The sequence below is a fragment of the Mrakia frigida genome (assembly GCF_051309035.1).
Source record: "Mrakia frigida strain ATCC 22029 unplaced genomic scaffold BDY24scaffold_8, whole genome shotgun sequence".
Classification (NCBI taxonomy): Eukaryota; Fungi; Basidiomycota; class Tremellomycetes; order Cystofilobasidiales; family Mrakiaceae; genus Mrakia; species Mrakia frigida.
Window position 1 is genome coordinate 761,337 of NW_027481273.1, and position 18,350 is coordinate 779,686.

The following is an 18,350-nucleotide window of genomic DNA, read 5'->3' on the forward strand; positions in this document are numbered from 1 at the left end:
GGAAAGGGAGAGAAAGCAGGGATCTGACTGACGCCTTATTTTGCCAATCGTTCCTTCGCTCGTCGACGGCGGACTCGATTTTCGCTCAGAAAATCTGAAATTTTCGTGTCCCTTTCTTAACCTACTCCCCTGCCTCTCTTCACTTGAGCTTTGAGGTTTTTTGACCGACGTCGGGAAAGGGTGGAGCTTCGGTTTCGTCTTTGAGCGACGCGTCGCGACGGAGTCGAGCTCGTCCTTTCTTTCTTCCCTCTCTCCTTCTGGTACTCAACTCTTCCTCAAACCGTTCTCGTGAAAAACCGCCTCGCTCAGACCCGGTTCTCAAAGGAGCGGCAGGAAAGGGGAAATGAATGATCAAAGAAAAGAGAGAGAAGCTAAAGAAGGCCGGAAGGGGGCGAGGGCGGAGTAGGGTATACTAGCAGGGTTCCGTACGTTCACACGAACCCAAAAAAAGACGAAGAGAGAGGAAGCCAAAAAGGATCGAGCGTTGGTTTGACGAACGAACGAAAAGAAAGAACGAAAAGAGCAAAGAGCGTCAAAAGAGAAAAAAGCGAACCCGAGAGTGTTTTTGTCTCTTCATTATCTATTGCTGCTCCTCCTCGTACTGCTCCTCACCCTCCTGGATCTCCTCGGTGTACTCCTCCTCGGTTCCGGCGGACTCGTACTGCTGGTCTGTGAGGCGAGAGGGAAGAAGGAAGGAGAGGGAAGTGAGTTTGAGAGTCGGTCGAACGAGAGAGGAGGAAGGAGAGATGGGACGAACACTCGGAGACGAGATCGAGCATGCTGTGATAAGTAAAAAAAGACGAGAGGGAGGAGCAAGGAGGTCAGCGAAGAGGATGGGACGGTGAAAGAGGAGTCGAAACAAGGAGGACGAAAGACTCACTTCGACTCGGCCTCGGTGAACTCCATCTCGTCCATACCCTCTCCAAGGTACCAATGCAAGAAAGCCTTCCGCCTGTACATCCTGTTGGACGGCAAACACGAACGATGAAGACAAGAGAGCAGAGGAGGAGGAAAGGGTCAGCGGACAGTTCGACGCGTCGATCTCGACTGAATTCCTCGAGAGAACGTACGCAGAGAACTGAGAGTGGGTTCGCTTGAAGAGCTCCTGGATGGCAGTGCTGTTTCCGATGAAGGTAGCCGACTGCTTGACACCGACGGGAGGAACGTCACAGACCGAACTGAGGACGGAGTTGGGGATCCACTCGACGAAGGCCTGGACGAAGAGAGGGGAGCAAGCAGGGTCTCGTCAGTACGGAGCTCTCTCGAAGGCGGAAAGGATAGGCGTGAAGTGACTTACACCCTGGTTCTTCTGTCGAAGGTTGTAGGAAGCCTCCTCGACGTCTCGCATGGAGATCTTGGCACCTGAGAAGGGAGGAACGGGAAGAGGAAGGTCAGCGACAACGAGGCTCGAAAGAAGGACGAGAAGACGAACCCCGGAAGATGGTGGCAACGGTGAGCCATCGACCGTGAGCGGGGTTGGTAGCTACAGATGAAGAATTGAAGTGAGAGAGGTCAGCGGATGTCGAAGCAGCGAAGACGAAGGGAACGCAAGCTCACCAGCCATCATCGATCTAGGGTCGAACATCTGAGCGGTAAGATCGGCGATGCTGGTGGTCTGGTAAGCCTGTCCTCCGGGCTGTTGAGAACAGGAGAAGAAAAACGTTGAGACGCGTCAGTATGGAGAGAAAGGAGCTCGGAGACGAAGGAGAGAAAGAAGAACGTACAGCGACGAGAGGAGCGTATCCGGTCATGAAGAAGTGGAGTCGAGGGAAAGGGATCATGTTGACGGCGAGCTTTCGGAGATCGGAGTTGAGCTGTCCAGGGAATCGAAGAGTGGTGGTGATACCGGCCATGACTCGAGCGACTGAGGAGGAGAGAAGGGAGATGAAACTGGATCAGCCGTCCAGCTTCGAGGAGCTGAGTCGAGAGCTGGATGGGACTCACTGATGGAGTTGAGGTTCTCGTAGGTGGGCGAGGCGGTCTTCAGGGTCCTGACACAGATGTCGTAACTGAGTAAGAAGAGAAAGGAGAAGAGGTGAGCAAGCATTCGTTGAGTCGAGGTGAGCTCGAACGGAGAAGAACGTACAGAGCCTCGTTATCGATACAGACTGGAAAACAGGAAGGGAGGTTAGCTTCGGTCGAAGAAAGACGCGGAGAAGGGCGAATCGGCAACTCACAAGTGAGATCAGAGTTCTCAACAAGCTGGTGGAAGGAGAGGAGGGCGTTGTAGGGCTCGACAACGGTGTCGGAGACCTGAGGATTGGCAGCGAGAGAAAGAAACCCCATTCAGGTCAGCTTCAGCGCTCCAACTTGAGCTCTCTACCGAGACGAGAAAGAAGGCGCTCTAAGACTCACCTTAGGGGAAGGCAAGACCGAGAAAGTGGCGAGCATTCGGTCGGGGAACTCCTCCTTGACCTTGCTCAACAGGAGGGAACCCATTCCGGATCCGGTTCCTCCTCCGAGGGAGTGGAGAAGCTGGAATCCCTGAAGGAGATCACATCGCTCGGCCTGGATTCGGAGAACGTCTGTGGAAGGGAAGAGAGGTCGAGGAAGAGGTCAGTTTCGGCGTGAAAGTCGAGCTCTCCTCGTGTGTTTGGTCGAAGGGCTGGAGAGCAGAAAGACAGCACGTACCAAGAACGGAGTCGACAAGCTCGGCTCCCTCAGTGTCTGTAGAAGCGAAATGGAAGTGATGGCGCGTCAGAAGGAGTCTTGCTAGAAGGGGAGGAGGAAGAGCAGGCGAGACGAACAGTATCCCTGTGAGGTGGCGACGGGGAAGGAAGGAGGCACAAGTCAGCGTTCAAGAATGGACGGTCGAAGCAAGGAGATCTCGTCGAAGAGGCAGGGCCAACCTTGGCCCAGTTGTTTCCGGCTGAGAGCGAACAAAAGGAAGGAGGAACGTGTCAGGACGAGGACGAAGCGGAGAGGCGGAGGGAAGGAGAGGAAGGAGGGGAGGAGATTGCTGACCTGGAAGGAGAGGTCGCAGGGAAAGAAGGAAGCAAGTTAGCAATGAGATATCAAAGGAGGTCGAGTGAGAAGAGCTAGCTTACCTCCAGACTGTCCAGAGATGAAGGTGTCGGGTCGGAAAAGCTATTGAAGATGGAGGGAGGAAAGGTACGAGGGTTGATTTTGGGTCAGCTTCCCCTTCTCCTTCCTCCTCTCCCCATCGATTCCCAGACCTTCAAGGCACCCGTATCTCGCTCCACCACCTAGACCAGACCTCCTTCCCACCCTCCAAAGCCACTCCAAAAGTTCCACGAGCTTGCAAACGAGCAGAAGACGGGACTCACGTTTCCGAGGGGACCAGCCTTGATGTTCTCTCCGGTTCCAGGCTCGAGATCGATTTGGATCGACCTGGGAACGTACTTGTTGGCAGAAGCTAAGAGAAAGAAAGTCGAGGAGAAGCGAGTCAGCCTCGTGTAGAGAGCGAGGAAACATCGAGGGAGGTGGGAGAGGAAAGGACAAAGGGAGGCGGAGATGTTGAAGGAGGAGGAGGAAGGGAGAGGGGTGCGTGTGGATGGAACGGATGCTTACCCTCGGTGAAGTAGACGGAAGACCTGACGAGCTGCTGAGGGTCCTTTCCGATGTACATTCCAGTGCATCTCAAAAGGAACAAAAGAAGAAAGGTAAGGATGGGAAAGGGAGGGGAGAGGGAGGGAGGGAGGAACGGAGGAAGGGATGGGGGAGGTGAAGGGAACTCATCTCTTGTCCAAACCATGCTCAAGAAGGATTTGGTCCCAGAAAGCAGTTCCGAGCTGGTTACCAGCCTAGAGGAGATTCCGATACACGTTTTTTTTGAATCGAAAGGGAGGGGATGGGGAGGAGGAGGGTGGGTTCAAAGGTGGCGAAGGGAGGAAGGAGAAGGAGAGAAACAAAGTGTCAGGCGAGACTCCAAAGAATACCTGGTTCGAGGAGAGCAAGACAGGGAGGGTGTATCTATCTACTTACCTGACCGACCGACAAGTTGATGATCTCTCGCATATTAGAAGAGGTTGAAGAAAGAAAACGAAGGGGAGGGGAAGGAGGAAGGAGGGGGAAGGTGGAAGTCAGAGAAACGAGAGAGGTTCGAGCGCGAGGACGCGTTGTTTTTCCTCTCCCTTCTTTCTTCAAGACCCAAAGAGGAAATTGCCTCAAAATCCATCATGAATCCATCACGCTCCTGTAAGTGCTCTCATGCATACATCGTGAACGTTACCTCTTCGTAAAAAAGGATTTTTTTCCTCGAGGAAACTCACCTCGAACCTCCCTCCACCTGGGCTCCTCCTCCCTCTCTTTCTTCCTCCATCTGTCTCCTGTACTCCAACCCGCAGCGACAGATTCATCTCGCAAGGTCAATAGTTTATACAGAGCTTCATAGAGGAGTTGACATACAGCCCTTTCTTCAGCTGAAAGGCTCGAAACCGACCTTCGCGTCTCTCGTCCGAGCTCAGCTCCGGGTCCCTCCCTGCCTCCCTCTTCTGTCCTCCCTCTTCCCCTTGCTCTCTCCACCTGGGTTCCTCTTCCACAAAGCTCTGACAAATGGTCCGTCTCCCTTAAGTCACGAGCAAGAAAAAAAACTCACTTCCAGCCCTTCATCTGCAAACGCGCTCTCTTCGTCCTGCTCCTCCCACCCTCAAGCCCACCCCACCCATGGACCCTTCCCTTGACCTCTCCCACAGCTTCTCAGCAACCTATCTTACCGCAGACTTGGGCTCTTCATATGAGCTTTCAAAAGCTCAGCGAACTCGAACCACTCACGGTGCCCGAACCTCAGCAATCCTCTTGAGCTAGTGAAGAAAGATCGCTTGTTGAATGTTTTCCTCCCTCGTGCCCTCTCACGCAACGACGACCTCCACCGAGACGAAGACGCCCTTTATCAATCCCAAAGGAGGCTTGAGAGGGTGGGACGATGTGGAGAGGGAGAAATGAGGGTGAATTTGACGAAGAAATCGGAGAGGGAGGAGGAAGAAGTTTCTCGTTTTCAGTATGTAGTCTAGAGGTCCTGGACGCAATCGTTCTCGCTCTGACGGAATACACAGTGAAAAGCAAAAACGGGTACATGTACTCCTCTTCCAGAAGTCCGAAGGCTCGAACGGTGAACGTCGAGAGGAAGAGGAAAGGGAAGACGAGCGACGCGTCGACGGATCTTCAGCTTCGAACCCTTCCTTCTTCGCGACAACTCTGTTCTTTCCACAAAAGATGAGCTGATAAGCTCGTTTGGAAGTAGAGCTCTCCCTTTTTGATCTCGGCTCGAAGACACGATCGCGAAGGGAACCACGACGCGTCGTTCATTCAGCGAGAGGGACTTCCAAAATCAGTCAGAAAGTTTCGCTGAAGTCTCCAGCTCAAGCGGCTGAAACTTTCGAGGGAACTTCCTAACGGTAGAGACTGCCTCAGCACATTTGCTTCCGCTAGTAACTTCTTGGATGATTCCTCAGCATCAGTCAGCTCAGCGCTTATGATTCGGTCCCATCCGTCTGCTACCCCCTTCCTTCCGTCTTCTCCTCCAACTCCCTTCCTCTCCTTTCCGTTATACCCTCCAAAGCATCGCACGCCTTTCTCCCTTTCTCGCCTCTCCTCATTTTATCTCCGAACGAACCTCGGAAGATCTCCAACAACAAATTCACAAGCTCAAGCTCGCCATCCCTCAGTTTCCAACCTCTCCTCCCTTCCCTTTCCCTTTCCCTTTCCTTTTCACTTCACCTCCTCGCTTGATCAACCAAAATGGGTCTGCTCGTCGTAGGAACACCTTTGAAATGGGAGGATTCCAAGGAGTATATCGAGCACGTCAAGTATGAAGGGATCTCTCAGTTCATTGCCCTCTACGACAGGCTGAAGGGGAAACCGGAGGAGCCTCTGCTTTGGGGAGACGAGGTGAGTCTTTCTGAACTTTTTCGGCGTTCTTGCTGGTCGAGGGTGGGAAGATGGAGGGTGTATTGGCTCAGGGCTGAGAGATGGTGATGCTGAGAGTCGGAGGGAGGAAGTTTTGATTGGAATTCGGGGAGGGAAGGAGCTCAAGGAAATGAAGGGGCTGGGAGAACGCCGACGACTTGATCGATTGAAGTTGAAGGACTTCCCGCAAGCTCAAAAGCAGCTTTTGTCTACCTCCAGAGTCTCCTCCCGAACCCCTCCAGCACATCTATACCTCGTTCAAGCTCATGGTTCTTCCTAGGTCATTCAAGCTGACCCAAGCGCCTCTTCTGAACCTCCACTTTCTTCCCTCCCTGCCTCCTTCCTTTTCCTTTTCTTACAGATCGAGTACATCATCGTAGCTTTCGACGATGCGACTAAGAACGCCTACCTCGCTCTCTCTCAGACTGAGATTCTCAACAAGCTCGAAGGAGTCGTGATGGACATGGAGTGCGGGAAAGAGTGAGTCGACCTTGACCTCTCTTCTTGCTCCTTCGAGCTCACCTCACCTTCGCCTCCTCGCTCTTGTCTTTTCGATCTTCCAGCGAGGTTCCTCCGACTTTCCACCCCGAGTTCGGACGCTACATGCTCGAGTCGACACCTGGAGCTCCTTACGACGTGTCTATTGGGAGTTTGTTGAGCGTTGAGGCGAACATGAGACTTCGGTGAGCTCGCCTTCCTTCCTTCTTGCCCTCCCTCCGCATCCTCTGCCTCCCCTCCTCTCGAGGGATGTTGGTCCTTCTCTTCATCGAGACAGACATACAGGTGGCTCGAGCTCTCGAACTGACTGATTCTTCATGTTGTCTCGGTTGTTTAAGTCGCAAGATCGCTCGAGCTCACCTCGCCGACAACGAGATTCCGATGACCTTCACGTCCTGGCCTCGACTCGGAGTTACGGACGCTCCCTACTCGGATCCCCACTTCCCTACCAAAGGAGATGCTATGAGGTCGCTGTTCGTCGGAGACGAGGTCATCAACGAGCACGTCAGGTTCCCGTGAGTCGACCTCTCTCTCACGCGACGCGTCTTTCCTCCTTGCTTTTCGTTTCTTCGACGTCCGTCCTCGTTTCTGACCTACTCTCCCGTCCAACTATCATTTTTTAGTACCCTCGCCTCCAATATCCGAACTCGTCGAGGCTCCAAAGTCGCCATCAACGTCCCCATCTTCCACGATACCAACACTCCTCGTCCTTTCACCGACCCTTCCATCCCTTACGACCGAGACCTGTACCCTGGAGACCACGAAGCCAAGGACGGCGCAGCTCTCAAGGATCACATCTATATGGATGCGATGGCGTTCGGAATGGGCTGTTGTTGCTTGCAGATCACCTTCCAGGCGACGGATCTGAAGGAGGCGACGACGGTGTACGATGCTCTGGTGCCTGTTGCCCCGATCATGGTGAGTTTTCACCGCGTTTGTTGGGACTGAGGAGAGGAGAAGGACCATCAGGATGAGCTGGTGTAGCTGCTGGATCGGAGGTGGTGCAGAAGGACTTGGCGCTGACTTTTCTTCTCTCCTCCTCTCTTCACAGCTCGCCATGAGTGCAGCCTCTCCTGCTTACCGAGGATACCTCGCCGACGTGGACTGTCGATGGAACGTGATTGCTGGATCTGTCGATGATAGGACTCCTGGAGAGCGTGGTTTGGAGGTGAGTTTGCGTATAGCAGCCTCAACGAAACGAACGACGCGTCGATGCTGATCTCCTCTCCTTCCCTCCCGCTGCAGCCTCTGAAGGAGGGAGAACGTCGAATACCCAAGTCGAGATACGACAGTGTGGACTCGTACATGTCTTCGGATGCGAAGAACCGACCGGAGTACAACGACAACGACGTGCCCGTGGACGAGGAGGTGAAGAAGAGGCTGTTGGATCACGGTTCGTTCTCGTGCTCCTTCAACGGTGAACTCGTCTCGACACTGACTTGCTTTCTCCTCGTTTTAGGTCTCGACGAGCCTCTCGCTCACCACATTGCCCATCTCTACATTAGAGATCCTCTCGTCATCTTCACCGAGACTCTGGAGCAGGACAACTCGCTTTCGACGGATCACTTCGAGGTGAGTGCACATATTTGACCTCGAGCGAGCCGTCTCTTCTCGACCTTGTCTGACGGGTTTCTCGTCTTCCCCTTGTTTTTCGCAGAACATCCAATCGACGAACTGGCAGACGCTTCGATTCAAGCCTCCTCCACCTAATTCCCCGATCGGTTGGCGAGTCGAGTTCAGGAGCATGGAGGTTCAACCCACCGACTTCGAGAACGCCGCCTACTCGATCTTCATTGTCCTTCTTACGAGGGCTATCCTCAGTTTCGGCCTCAACTTCTACATCCCGGTCTCGAAGGTTCGTCTTCCCTCGGCGCGTCTCCTCCCTTCTCCTCACTCGTTCGCCTGACTCTGGGTTCCCTTTGCGTTGCTCTCAGGTCGACGAGAACATGAAGCGAGCTCAGCTTAAGGATGCCGTTACCGAGAAGAAGTTCTTCTTCCGGAAATCCGTCTTCCCTGGACGAACGCTCAGCAAACACGACATTCGATCTCGCCCTCCCTCCCCTCCTCTCGCCACCCCAGTCTCTCCTCTCACCTCCTCCCACTCCGTTCCCTGGAGCGGAACCTCAGCCACTCCCTCTCCTACCTCGACACACTTCTCTTCCTCGTCACATCTCCCAACGACGAACGGGAACGGACACGCTCACCCGTCACGAGCATCTTCGTCTGGAGATGGGACGAGACCTTCTTCGCCGAGTGGACCCGTCGAGGACGAGTACGAGGAGATGACTGTCAACGAGATCATCAACGGAAAGGTTCGTTCTTTCCTCGTCCAGGCCGATTTGAGACGCGACGAGACCGATCTGACCTTCTTTCCTCCCTCCCTCTTTTGCCGCAGGACGCCTTCCCTGGACTTCTTGGAGTCGTCAACGCCTACCTCAACTCGCTAGATATCGACATCGGAGCCAAGTGCCAGATCAGGAAGTATCTCGATCTCGTGAAGAACCGAGCGAACGGTTCGTCCTCTTCTCTCCTCTGCACTTCCTTCGCTCGAAATTGACCTCTTCCTCGTTTCGATCACAGGTACCTTGATGACCCCAGCAGCCTACTACCGTCGGTTCATCCGTGCTCACCCGAGCTACAAGTTCGATTCGGTCGTTGGAGCTGAGATCTGCTACGATCTGGCGAGGGAGGTTGACGATTTGTGAGTTCCTGCTCAACTCTCTCTGCTTGCCTCTCCCCTTTCTGACCCTTCATCTCCTACTTCTTCCTCGTTTCCACAGGGAACGAGGAGTGAAGCAGGCTCCCGAGCTGCTGGGTCACGACTACGTTGGGTCGAAGGCCTGGAAGTGCTAGATCAGTAGCTTCTCGTTTCTCGTTTCCTTGGCTTTTCGTTCGTTTGTACTCGGAGCACTAGACTAGAGACTGCTGGTCTCGCTTTGTATTTTAGGTTTTATTTTTTGGGGTCGAAGGGTCTCGTTTTTCTTTCTCTCGCATGCATGTTGGAGTCTCGGCGTTCGAGCTCAAAGTCGTCGAACTTGAAAGAGGAATGAGGGCGACGTGTCTCTCGCTCCCGTAGAGAAAGAGGTTCGTGGTCGTTACAACATAAAAATCGAGCTCAGAACTGAGATGGTGAAGGTGGAGATCTGTTTAGATGCGAAGGAGACTTGTTAGCAAGGTCGGACGAGGCAAGGGCGCGGAGGGAGAAGCGAACTCACGAGCAAAAGGTAAAAGATACAGTAGAGTAATGAGAAAAGGCAGAACGAGAGCTACAGTGAACAACGAAATGTACATCAGCCAAGACTTCGAGTGGTAAGTAGGGAAGATAGCGTCTGCTTACAGATCTAGGTACCTCCAGGAAGAGGATCGACCCACGAGCCGTTCGGGAAGTACGTTGCTGCTTTGGTGAAGCCGCCTGAGGTTCCGTCGAGTTGGTACTGGATAAAGAAGACCATCAAGAGTCAGTTAAAGCTCTACTGGAGGGAACAGGGGGCTTGATACGAACGGCGAGTCGGAAAAAGTGGGGAAAGAGAGGCGAGAGAGCTGAGAAGGAGGAGTCTGTCGACGGAAGAGAAACTCGCGGTCAGCGAGAGAGAAAGGAGATATGGATGAAGCGACTCACTGGTTCCAGATCCGACATATCGCTCGACGTCGTCGACCAGCAACGAGAATCCGTTCCAGCTGCTGGCGAGCTCTGAGGGAATCGCGTTCCACTGAAGCGACGAGTTGACGAACGCTCCGTCCGTGAAGTTCCCCCAGGTCGAGGAGTTCGTGATGAAGGTGGGGATGGAGGTATCTAGAGCTGCATCACGTTGTAACTGAGGAGGAAGAAGGAAGAGCGGGGCGTCAGCGAACGGTAGGGGAAGAAAAAAGCGAACGAATCGAGCTGACCTCTGCGACCGTCTGGAGGATGCTCTCGAAGCCAAACTTCCCGATTCCATTACAGCAGATACCAAGTAGGAGGAACTGAAGAGCCAGGGAGGGTCGAGTGGCGAACCCGAGAGCGGGCACGAACATGATGGCGAAGATCTGGAAAGAGAGAGGGACGTATGATGTAAATCAGCTCTGTTTGACCGTCCTTCTCTTCAGAACCGACGAGGATGATATGATACTCACATAATGATGTAGTCTGAAAGTCAAATCAGGCAGCTGAGAAAGTACAACAATCACGAGTCCGCAGGCGACGGTCCTGTTCGTACAAGCGAAAGGAAAAGAAACAAAGTCAGCCTCGTCTCCCTCGCCCAATCCTCCGAACTGCTCCCTTCCTCCTAATCAAGTACACTCACCAGCAAGCATAGAACCTGAACCAACCCGTCCTCCACATCCACCAGATCTGAACGAAGACCAAGATCACGATGGCGACGATCAGGCCGACGACCCAGCCCAGCGCGTCTCCCTCGAAGGCTCCGTCGGTGAGGGTGTCGATAGGGATCTTGATCGAGACGATGTTGAGCAGCATTCCTGGGATGAATCCTCCGAGGGAGAAGATGACGGCTTCGATGGGGGCAGAGGAGAGGAAGGAAGGGATGGTGAATCGACCGGCGACTGGATGATTCGAAGGAAGAACGAAGCGGAGGCTCAGTTCGAGGTCTGATGGAACGATGGAACGAGTGGAAGAAGGACGAGAAAGAGAAGAAGTCAAAGCGAGCTCACCTCTCCAAAAGAAGTAAGCAACAAAAAGGAAAGGAAGGAAATCCTCGAACGCGTCCGAGACGATGGGAGGGTTGTCTCGTTGATCTGTCACCAGGATGGTGTTCCAGAAGCCTAAGCAGGCGAGAGTCCAGAACTAAAAAGCGGGGAAAACAAGCCAAAAGTGAGCGCTTGAAGCATCGGCCCTGCCACGAAGAAGAGGAAGACGCGACGAACCCAAACGAGGGGAGGAGGGTCGAGGAAAAGACCCAGAAAGACGGCCATTCCGATGTGGAATCCGAGGATCTGCCACCGAAGATCCTTGCAGTTGTATCCTTTGCATGGCGTGAAGCTGAAAGCGTTGGGGAAGGTGGTAGGGAAGGGGATGGAGGAGAAGGGAGTGTCGGTCGAAGGGTAGGTCGTGTTGGAGATGGAGGGAGTTGTGCTGTCCGAGAGAAGGTTGAGGATCCCGCATCCTCCATTCGCCGAGGAGATGAGACCAGCGTGGACTGCTGAGGCGCATATGAAGGAGCTGTCGAAAAGAAAACGGGAAACGGAAAGAACGCGTCGAAGTCAGCGATTGTGTTTCGATTACCTCCTCTCTCTCTTCGACGTTCAATCCAATCCCTCGACCGCACTGAACAAGGACTTCTGTAGCTGGTATACAACTCCTGAAATAATAGCACTCACTCTGCTCGGTAAATCGGAGGCTGTTCGCCTCCTCCAATCACCAGAGGAACGAGATCGGGCAACAAGTTCCCTATCGCTCTCGGATTGTAGATGAGCTGAGTGGCACATCCTCCTGGGCACCTGAACGTCAAGCTCCCCGAGCTAAGGCACTGTATACCCAAGAACAAATCGACAAAAACAACTTCAGCGTCTCTCCCTCTCCTCCCTCTTCGTCACCCAACCCTTCGCCGTCTCACTCACGTTTCCTCCATCGAACCCACACCCATCGTTTCCCGACCAGAACGTACTCGTACACCCCAGCACGCTCACCCCATCTCCCAAGCTCGGCTCGGTCCTACTCAAAAACGAGTTCTGCCTGACGAGGAAAGCGAACGCTACGATCCAAGCGCAGAGAAACACGCCCAACATGAACCCTTTCTTCCATGGGTTGCGACGACCGTACCTCTTCAGTTTCGAGGTCCAGATCCTAGTGAGCCAGACGTCGGGTTTGAAGGAAGAGGAGGATCGATGGAAGGTATAGGCGAAGGTGAGGAGGGGAGCAGCGACGGGGAGAGGACGAGGACCTGCTCGAGGACCTCCGGTGGAGTCGATGAGTTTCTTGAATCTGGAGCGCTTGAGCGGGATGGTGAGGGAGGGAGAAGGGTTGGAAGAAGAGGAGGAGGGGAGAGGGAGTTTGTTCCCGTATCGATCTTCAGGTTCGATCGAGGAGGAGGGCTGGGTTGCTTCCGAGGTCGAGGAGGAGGAAGGAGGAGGAGCGGAGGAGGTCGAGGTTGCGTTTCTCGATCTCCGAGGTTCGTAGTAGGAGAGAGAAGGAGAGTTGTCGGTCGTAGATTGTGATGGAGAGGCAGAGGAAAGCTCTATCTCTTCGTGAGAGAGTCGAGCCATGAGGAGGGGTCGAGGTTTGGGGGAAAAGAAAGAGAGAAGGAAGGAGAGAACCAGAATGAGCTCGGCGTCGCACTGTCGACGCCGCAGGCAGACGCTCGGAGAAAACTCCGACGTCACGACCGCGAGAGATTGGAAGATTTTTTCACGTAGGTTTTGGGATGGAAGAAGAGGTCGAGGCTCTGGTGGGGATATCTTCGAAAGAACGACTCAGACAGGCGCTTTCGGAGCTGAACGAACGCGTCGACTCCTCTGCATCTCTTTTCGACCGCTTCCTTTCGCAAACCAAGAAAAGATAGATAGCGTAGAGAGAGGGTCGTGTCATGTCATCATGTCTAGAACTACAAAATGTTTTTGATGGTGGTGTTGATGGGTGGTGCGTGGTGTAAACGTCTTCGTGCTCTTCTCCCTCTTCTCCGAAAACTCAGACCGTCGCACCTCGCGACTCCCCTGCCTCGTCCCTCGTCAACCTCCTCGAAAGCATCGTCTCTACTCCCGGTTTTAGCGTATCCTGCTTCCTGAGAACCTCCATGGGATGATCTGGATCGGGAAGGCCAGACCGGGGACCAGGAGCGTCTTCAGCGTTGGGACTGGCGGGACGTGTAGGGGGGTGGGAGGAGGGAGGGCAGGGGTTTTGGAGCCACTGCGGGTGGAGTGGGTGGTAAGAGGAAAGGGAGGGACGAAAGAGAGAGAGAGCAGTGTCAGCTTGCGGAGGGACGGAGGAAGAGGGGAGAAAAGAAGAGCGCGACTCACCTCGTGAGCTCGAGCTTCAGCGGAAGATGGACGTTTGTGGGGGTTGGGAGTCATGAGCAAGCAGATAAAGTTCTTGGCTATTGAACCAGAAGGTAGAAAACTCAATCAGTCTCTTCTCTTTCTTCAACGAAGGACAGCAGAGAGAGAAAGAAAGAGAGAAGATGAACGGAAGAAGAACGAACCCTCCTCCGAAACACGATCGAACCTCCTCCCCTTGAAGTTCACCTCCCTCATCTTGACCGTCTCCTGAACGAGATCCCAAGGCTCTTTGGAGTCCCACGGCGACGATCCACAGAGCCTGAGAAACGAAAGCGAAACGAGAATCGATGTCAGCTTTGAGAACGAAGGTACGAGAGGGAGGAGAAACTCGCATAGCGTATCCAACCACTCCCACAGAGAAGCAATCTGCGTTCTTTCCGTAACCGGTTCGAAGGAAAACCTCGGGAGCTGAAGGACAGGGAAACGAAAGGAGACGCGTCGAGTCAGGTCGAGTTTCCTCCTCGTCACTCGTGGACGAGAGACGAACGACTTACCAGCATAACCAGGCGTCCCTGACACTTCCATCTGAATCTTGGGGTCGTCGTCGCTCGCAGTATCCAAGATCTGAAAGAGCAGACAAAGCGAGGAAGAAGGGGTCAGTGCGGCAAGACGCGCGAGTCGAGGGCAAGGAAAGAACGAACCTTGCTGATCCCGAAATCGATGAGGTTGAAGTCGTCTATAGGGCTCTCCTTCGTTCGGTAGAGGAAGTTCTCGGCCTTGATATCTCGATGAATCACTCCCTGATTGCGAGGAAAGGAAAGGGGAAGTCGAATCAGTTCTCCTGCTTTTCGGCTCCGTTGAAGTGTTGGAGACCGCTCCTTCGAAGCTTCCTACTCACCTGATGATGAATGTAAACGAGAGTATCCTGGCGGAAGCAAAGCGAGAAGAGAGAGTTGTAAGTCAGCTTCGACCGACGTGGGGAGAGAAGGGAGGTGGGAGAGGAGGGAGAGAAGGTCGAGGGCTGAACGTACCAGAATGACGATTAACGCTCTTCTCGTCTCCTCCTCCGAAAATCGCTTCTTGTCGAGGATCTTCTGTAGCAGCTCACCTCCTTGCATGAGAGGGAAGGTCAGGTAGTAGTGATTCGAGCTTTCGAACCAGCTGAGGGAAGAGAGAGAAAGGGAGAGAGGGAGCGGGTGAGGTGAAGCGGGATGACGGTGAGCTCGAGCCGATGGACGAAGAGGAAGGGACCAGAGCGAGGAATAGGACTTGAAACGTACTCTAGTAAGGGACCTGTATATGGAGGCGAAGAAGGTATGATCAGTTCGAAGTCGCGAAAGAAGAAGGGGAAGGAGAGGGAGAGAGGGAAGGAAGGAGAGAAACGCGTGAGCTGAACGAACAGATGTGAGGATGTCGTTCCGACAAGGAGTGACCCCAGCCTCTACAGAAAGCCAAAACCGACCTATCAGCACCACCGTCCTCTGGTGTTCGATCTATACAAAGTATTCACTCACGCCACCAAGATCCTCATGTACTTTTCCTTGTCCTGAACCGCCTTCTTGTCAACAATCTTCACGGCGACCAATCCATCCTGGGTGAGATCGTCCGGGAACGTATCGTGAGGATGTTTCCAACGAGCTAAACGAACGGTAGCGTATCCACCAGAGCCTACAGAGGAGCAAATAAAAGAGCAAGATAGGGCCGTTGGATGAGCTCTAGATTTGAAGGGAAGAGGTGAGAAGAAGAGGCAAGAGAGAGGTCGGGTCGAAACGAACCAAGGGGAGGGACGTCGAGGAATTTGTACCTAGCGAACGAGATCGAAAGTCAGTGGAGGAGATCCCATAGAAAGAGGAGAACGAGAGGTACTCACTCTCGTTTCTTTACGACTGAAGGAGGTTGTGAGCTAGGCATTTGTAGAAGCAGAGAGAGAAAGGTGACGTCGGGAGGAGGAGGAGGAAGTTGAAGGTCAACTCGGCTCGGGACTTCTTCTAGGAAAGTTCACTCACGAGAACACGTTGAGAACATTCGCGAGGAACGGCATCGAGGTCTTGTGAGCTTGAAGAGAGAGGGGGTCTGTTGAGAGAGGGAGGAGAAGAGGGAGGGTGGTCGTTTGAAGCTCGTTGAGCTCGAAGGAAGGAAAAGAAGACGACTCGGCGCTTCCTCCTTACTCTCATCCTCATCCTCCCATCCTTCCTTCTCTCCCTCTCCCTCTTCCACAACCTTCAGTCTTACGTCGCTCAGCAGCTTCAGGAACTTCGAACTACATCCCTCCAACCGTTCCTCTCTCCACACCCTCTTCTTCAAGTTCTTCGGGACCCTCAGCTCAACCAAATCCAAACTCCTCCCCCGACACCCCGAGCCCCGACCTCTTCCCTCCCCTCGCTCGTCGCGTCGTCCGGAGAGGTTCACCACCCCCACCTACTTCCTCTCCAATCCCTCTCGAAGCAGCTCCTCTGAAACAGACTCTCAAGAATCATTTCGCCGCTCTCGGGCTTAGAGTCTTGAGCAGGGTCCAAGCGGAGATGGTCGAGGCGAAGGCTGGTGCTGCTAGGAGAAGTTTGATCGTTGAGGGAGGGGCCTGTGAGGGGAAGACGTTGGGGATGTTGATGAGTTTGATGAATCAGGTGGGTCTGAGGTTGGAGGTCGTCTCGCTTCGGTTCGACAACGACGCGTCTTTCCAACTCACCTGCGGTTTCCTTCCTCCCCTTGTAGATCTCCCACCCATCACCCAATCCTTCCTCCCCTCAAATTCTCATCATAACTCCCACTCCCTCCGCTGCACACTCGCTCCAACAGCTCCTCCCCTCCGTCAAACCCTCCGACCGATCCTTAACCATCCACTCACGCGATCCGAGGGAAGACGCGAGGAATCTCCTTCGAACTCAGCCGAACGTTGTGATTGGAACGGTGGCCAGATTCGAGGAGCTTGCGGGTGAAGGAGGAGCGAAGGGGAAGGGACGAGCTGGGTTGAGGTTAGAAGGAGTGAGGTGGGTGGGAGTCGAGGAGGGAGTTTGGGAGGACGGAGAGGCGAGGGAGAGCTGGAAGAGGCTGCTTCTACAGACGGGAGAAGGGAAACTGAGGACAGAACTGAAGGTGAGTTTGGGACGTCGGGACACGGGAGGAGGTGGGTCCGAAAGGAAGAGGACGAACTGACGGCGCGTCGGATTTCCTTTTCTTCGTTCGACTGGGAGAAGTACATCGTTCTCTCTTCCAAGCCTCCAAGTCAAGACCTTTTCAGGTTCATATCTTCCTTGCACCCTCCACCGCACCCTTCTCCGTTGTCGATTCGAGGTCGACTCGACGTCGATTTCCTACGATCTCCTTTTGTCAAGCACTTCCGTTCGTTCCCTCCTTCTAGTTCGTCCTTCTTCGTAACTTATATTAACCAGCTTCTTCATATTTCTTTACCCTCAGACATCTCCACGCCCACACCCATCAACTCTCTTCTACCAATCCATCAGTCTCTCCTCCTCCAACTCTCGACGCTCATCTTCTGCTCAACACCCGGCTCTCTTCGTTCTCTCTCGCAAGCTCTCGACGAACGAAGAGCTGAATATTCCAGTCTTCGTTAGTCCCATCTCTTCTCATGGCTACCAGCCTCGCCTCTGAAACATACTGACTCCTTTCGTCGAACGCGTCTCCTCAAGACCCCGACGACTCGCCTCAAAACTCGCACGTCTTCTTCCCCAGCAGGTCCTCCTCCCGTTCATCCTCCTCCCCGTCTCCAGGAAAATCCAATACGACTACAGCACCGTTCTTGACTACTCCATTCGAAGGACACACATCGGATCGGGTCGCTTGCGTCGTGAACTGGGACGGAGTGATTTCGATGGAGACGTAGTGAGCTCTTCCTTCCTTCCATCCGTCTCTATGTGTCCGTACATTTTGGCTGCTGATCTTGTGTGGTTTGATGCCGCTTTCCAGCATCCAACGAGCCAAGAAGCTCGACCCTCACGGTTCGGCAAGGAGGGTCATCATGTTCGTTTGCTCTTTCTTTCTTTTCTCGCCTCTTTGGTCGCTCTTACTGACTCAAGTTGTGCTTCTCTTTTTACTCAGTACCTTCACTTCGACGTCAGAAGAAGAAGCGACCTTCTTGGAAGCCATCGAAGAGTTAGAGGTCGAACTGTCGTCGGCGGAAGGTTCGTTTCGCTCCGTCTTTCTGTTCGCTTCCCCTTGCTCTGTCACTCAAACTACTTGGTCGCGTACTGATGTTGCCTATCCATTGATTCCTCGCGTCCAGAGCTCAAAGGTACGTCGCGTTCTCCTTTGCTTCCTCCATTTCTCGTGCGACGCGTGCTGAACGTCTTGCTCTCTTTCATTTCACTTCCTTTGACAGACCTCGCCCTGGGAATCTGATGACTAGACGGGAAAGAGGGAACGAGGAGGAGGATGACCTGCTACGACTACACCTTTTTGGTACGACAGACGAAGGAACTTTCTGGATCACGATGCATTTGGCACCTTCTTCGACAGAGAGTCAAAAGAGACAAGAGATAACAGGGTGTAAGGATTAGAAAGCGTAAAGACATATATAAGATGAAACGAAGGCGAAAACGAGGTGTGGAGGAGACAGCTCAGACGAAAGAAGAAAGACTAAAACGAAACGAACGAAGCAGGCGAAACGAGAAAGACGCGTTGACCCCACCTCCCCTCCTCACCTCTCCCTCCCCCCAACCCTTACCCTCCGCATCTCCAGCCCCCTCTCCACCAGCCTCTCCGTCGCCGAAAGCCAACCTCTCCAAATCTCCAGCTCACCGATTCCTTCACCCGAGTCGTCCCGTCTCCCAACCCCCGTCGTGTAGAACTCCTCGCACGACAAGCATGCCAGTCTCCCAGAGACGGCGACGACCTCCTCGTGGTTTTCGAGACTCTTGGCAGCGAGAGCGAGGGTGAAAAAGGTGGATTGGGGTTGTTCGTTGGAGCCGCAGAAGAAACAAAAGAGAGGTGAGGAGGGCGATGAAGTGAAGGGAGAGCAGCCGATGAGCAGGAAGGAAGGTGGTTCAGGGTGGTGCTGCATGAGGATGGTTGAGGTTCGGAAGGAGAAAAAGCTGGAG

The 18,350-nt window shown here is 53.7% G+C and overlaps 5 protein-coding genes across 5 annotated transcripts; 2 read left to right on the forward strand and 3 right to left on the reverse strand.

The window, feature by feature from the left end:
- Positions 1 to 333: 333 nt before the first annotated feature.
- On the reverse strand, positions 334 to 4,061 carry BDY24DRAFT_383122 (tubulin beta chain). The gene is made up of 20 exons (XM_076639617.1): positions 3,946 to 4,061; positions 3,700 to 3,764; positions 3,532 to 3,593; positions 3,288 to 3,376; positions 3,048 to 3,087; positions 2,850 to 2,869; positions 2,748 to 2,754; positions 2,632 to 2,667; positions 2,356 to 2,525; positions 2,178 to 2,253; positions 2,087 to 2,108; positions 1,945 to 2,009; positions 1,725 to 1,864; positions 1,558 to 1,636; positions 1,433 to 1,483; positions 1,298 to 1,362; positions 1,071 to 1,213; positions 881 to 961; positions 758 to 780; positions 334 to 669 (listed from the first exon to the last, which is right to left on the reverse strand). The coding sequence occupies exons 1-20, from the start codon at positions 3,976 to 3,978 to the stop codon at positions 581 to 583; spliced, it is 1,356 nt and encodes a 451-aa protein (XP_076498654.1). The 5' UTR covers positions 3,979 to 4,061; the 3' UTR covers positions 334 to 580.
- A 1,411-nt stretch (positions 4,062 to 5,472) lies between these two features.
- On the forward strand, positions 5,473 to 9,392 carry GSH1 (glutamate--cysteine ligase). Its single transcript, XM_076639618.1, has 13 exons — positions 5,473 to 5,850; positions 6,230 to 6,348; positions 6,432 to 6,551; positions 6,705 to 6,881; positions 6,990 to 7,284; positions 7,418 to 7,534; positions 7,612 to 7,759; positions 7,826 to 7,938; positions 8,024 to 8,221; positions 8,301 to 8,678; positions 8,762 to 8,879; positions 8,947 to 9,067; positions 9,147 to 9,392. The coding sequence occupies exons 1-13, from the start codon at positions 5,701 to 5,703 to the stop codon at positions 9,217 to 9,219; spliced, it is 2,127 nt and encodes a 708-aa protein (XP_076498655.1). The 5' UTR covers positions 5,473 to 5,700; the 3' UTR covers positions 9,220 to 9,392.
- On the reverse strand, positions 9,331 to 12,577 carry BDY24DRAFT_383134 (uncharacterized protein). The gene is made up of 12 exons (XM_076639619.1): positions 11,923 to 12,577; positions 11,683 to 11,831; positions 11,230 to 11,524; positions 11,017 to 11,149; positions 10,650 to 10,908; positions 10,480 to 10,552; positions 10,255 to 10,392; positions 9,986 to 10,181; positions 9,869 to 9,921; positions 9,704 to 9,800; positions 9,582 to 9,632; positions 9,331 to 9,509 (listed from the first exon to the last, which is right to left on the reverse strand). Exons 1-10 carry the CDS (start codon positions 12,565 to 12,567, stop codon positions 9,708 to 9,710), a joined length of 2,034 nt encoding a protein of 677 aa, XP_076498656.1. The 5' UTR covers positions 12,568 to 12,577; the 3' UTR covers positions 9,331 to 9,509; positions 9,582 to 9,632; positions 9,704 to 9,707.
- Positions 12,578 to 12,864: 287 nt separating this feature from the next.
- Positions 12,865 to 15,577, reverse strand: BDY24DRAFT_277726 (kinase-like domain-containing protein). The gene is made up of 14 exons (XM_076636951.1): positions 15,303 to 15,577; positions 15,167 to 15,199; positions 15,072 to 15,100; positions 14,811 to 14,964; positions 14,697 to 14,737; positions 14,577 to 14,589; positions 14,328 to 14,457; positions 14,195 to 14,221; positions 13,998 to 14,096; positions 13,851 to 13,920; positions 13,689 to 13,764; positions 13,500 to 13,615; positions 13,318 to 13,394; positions 12,865 to 13,207 (listed from the first exon to the last, which is right to left on the reverse strand). The coding sequence occupies exons 1-14, from the start codon at positions 15,335 to 15,337 to the stop codon at positions 12,989 to 12,991; spliced, it is 1,119 nt and encodes a 372-aa protein (XP_076498657.1). The 5' UTR covers positions 15,338 to 15,577; the 3' UTR covers positions 12,865 to 12,988.
- Positions 15,578 to 15,647: 70 nt separating this feature from the next.
- On the forward strand, positions 15,648 to 17,729 carry BDY24DRAFT_277760 (uncharacterized protein). Its single transcript, XM_076636952.1, has 9 exons — positions 15,648 to 15,920; positions 16,009 to 16,389; positions 16,491 to 16,635; positions 16,711 to 16,863; positions 16,944 to 17,133; positions 17,221 to 17,274; positions 17,353 to 17,435; positions 17,537 to 17,545; positions 17,633 to 17,729. The coding sequence occupies exons 1-9, from the start codon at positions 15,819 to 15,821 to the stop codon at positions 17,650 to 17,652; spliced, it is 1,137 nt and encodes a 378-aa protein (XP_076498658.1). The 5' UTR covers positions 15,648 to 15,818; the 3' UTR covers positions 17,653 to 17,729.
- Positions 17,730 to 18,350: the final 621 nt, after the last annotated feature.

Bases quoted from the DNA above. Each gene is read 5' to 3' on its own strand.
- BDY24DRAFT_277726 (XM_076636951.1), bottom strand. From the start codon at position 15,337: ATGCCGTTCCTCGCGAATGTTCTCAACGTGTTCTC. The intron at 15,101-15,166 runs GTGAGTACCTCT...CTCGTTCGCTAG, and splicing joins TCAGTCGTAAAGAAACGAGA to GTACAAATTCCTCGACGTCC. The intron at 13,765-13,850 runs GTAAGTCGTTCG...CCTGTCCTTCAG, and splicing joins AGGGACGCCTGGTTATGCTG to CTCCCGAGGTTTTCCTTCGA.
- GSH1 (XM_076639618.1), top strand. From the start codon at position 5,701: ATGGGTCTGCTCGTCGTAGGAACACCTTTGAAATGGGAGGATTCCAAG. The intron at 8,679-8,761 runs GTTCGTTCTTTC...CTTTTGCCGCAG, and splicing joins ACGAGATCATCAACGGAAAG to GACGCCTTCCCTGGACTTCT. The intron at 9,068-9,146 runs GTGAGTTCCTGC...TCGTTTCCACAG, and splicing joins GCGAGGGAGGTTGACGATTT to GGAACGAGGAGTGAAGCAGG.
- BDY24DRAFT_383122 (XM_076639617.1), bottom strand. From the start codon at position 3,978: ATGCGAGAGATCATCAACTTGTCGGTCGGTCAG. The intron at 3,377-3,531 runs GTAAGCATCCGT...TCTTTCTCTTAG, and splicing joins TTCCGTCTACTTCACCGAGG to CTTCTGCCAACAAGTACGTT. The intron at 2,010-2,086 runs GTACGTTCTTCT...CTTCTTACTCAG, and splicing joins TGTATCGATAACGAGGCTCT to TTACGACATCTGTGTCAGGA.
- BDY24DRAFT_277760 (XM_076636952.1), top strand. From the start codon at position 15,819: ATGGTCGAGGCGAAGGCTGGTGCTGCTAGGAGAAGTTTGATCGTTGAG. The intron at 16,390-16,490 runs GTGAGTTTGGGA...GACTGGGAGAAG, and splicing joins AACTGAGGACAGAACTGAAG to TACATCGTTCTCTCTTCCAA. The intron at 17,134-17,220 runs GTAGTGAGCTCT...GCCGCTTTCCAG, and splicing joins GGAGTGATTTCGATGGAGAC to CATCCAACGAGCCAAGAAGC.
- BDY24DRAFT_383134 (XM_076639619.1), bottom strand. From the start codon at position 12,567: ATGGCTCGACTCTCTCACGAAGAGATAGAGCTTTCCTCTGCCTCTCCA. The intron at 9,922-9,985 runs GTGAGTCGCTTC...TTCCGTCGACAG, and splicing joins ATATGTCGGATCTGGAACCA to ACTCCTCCTTCTCAGCTCTC. The intron at 9,801-9,868 runs GTTCGTATCAAG...TTCTTTATCCAG, and splicing joins CCCACTTTTTCCGACTCGCC to TACCAACTCGACGGAACCTC.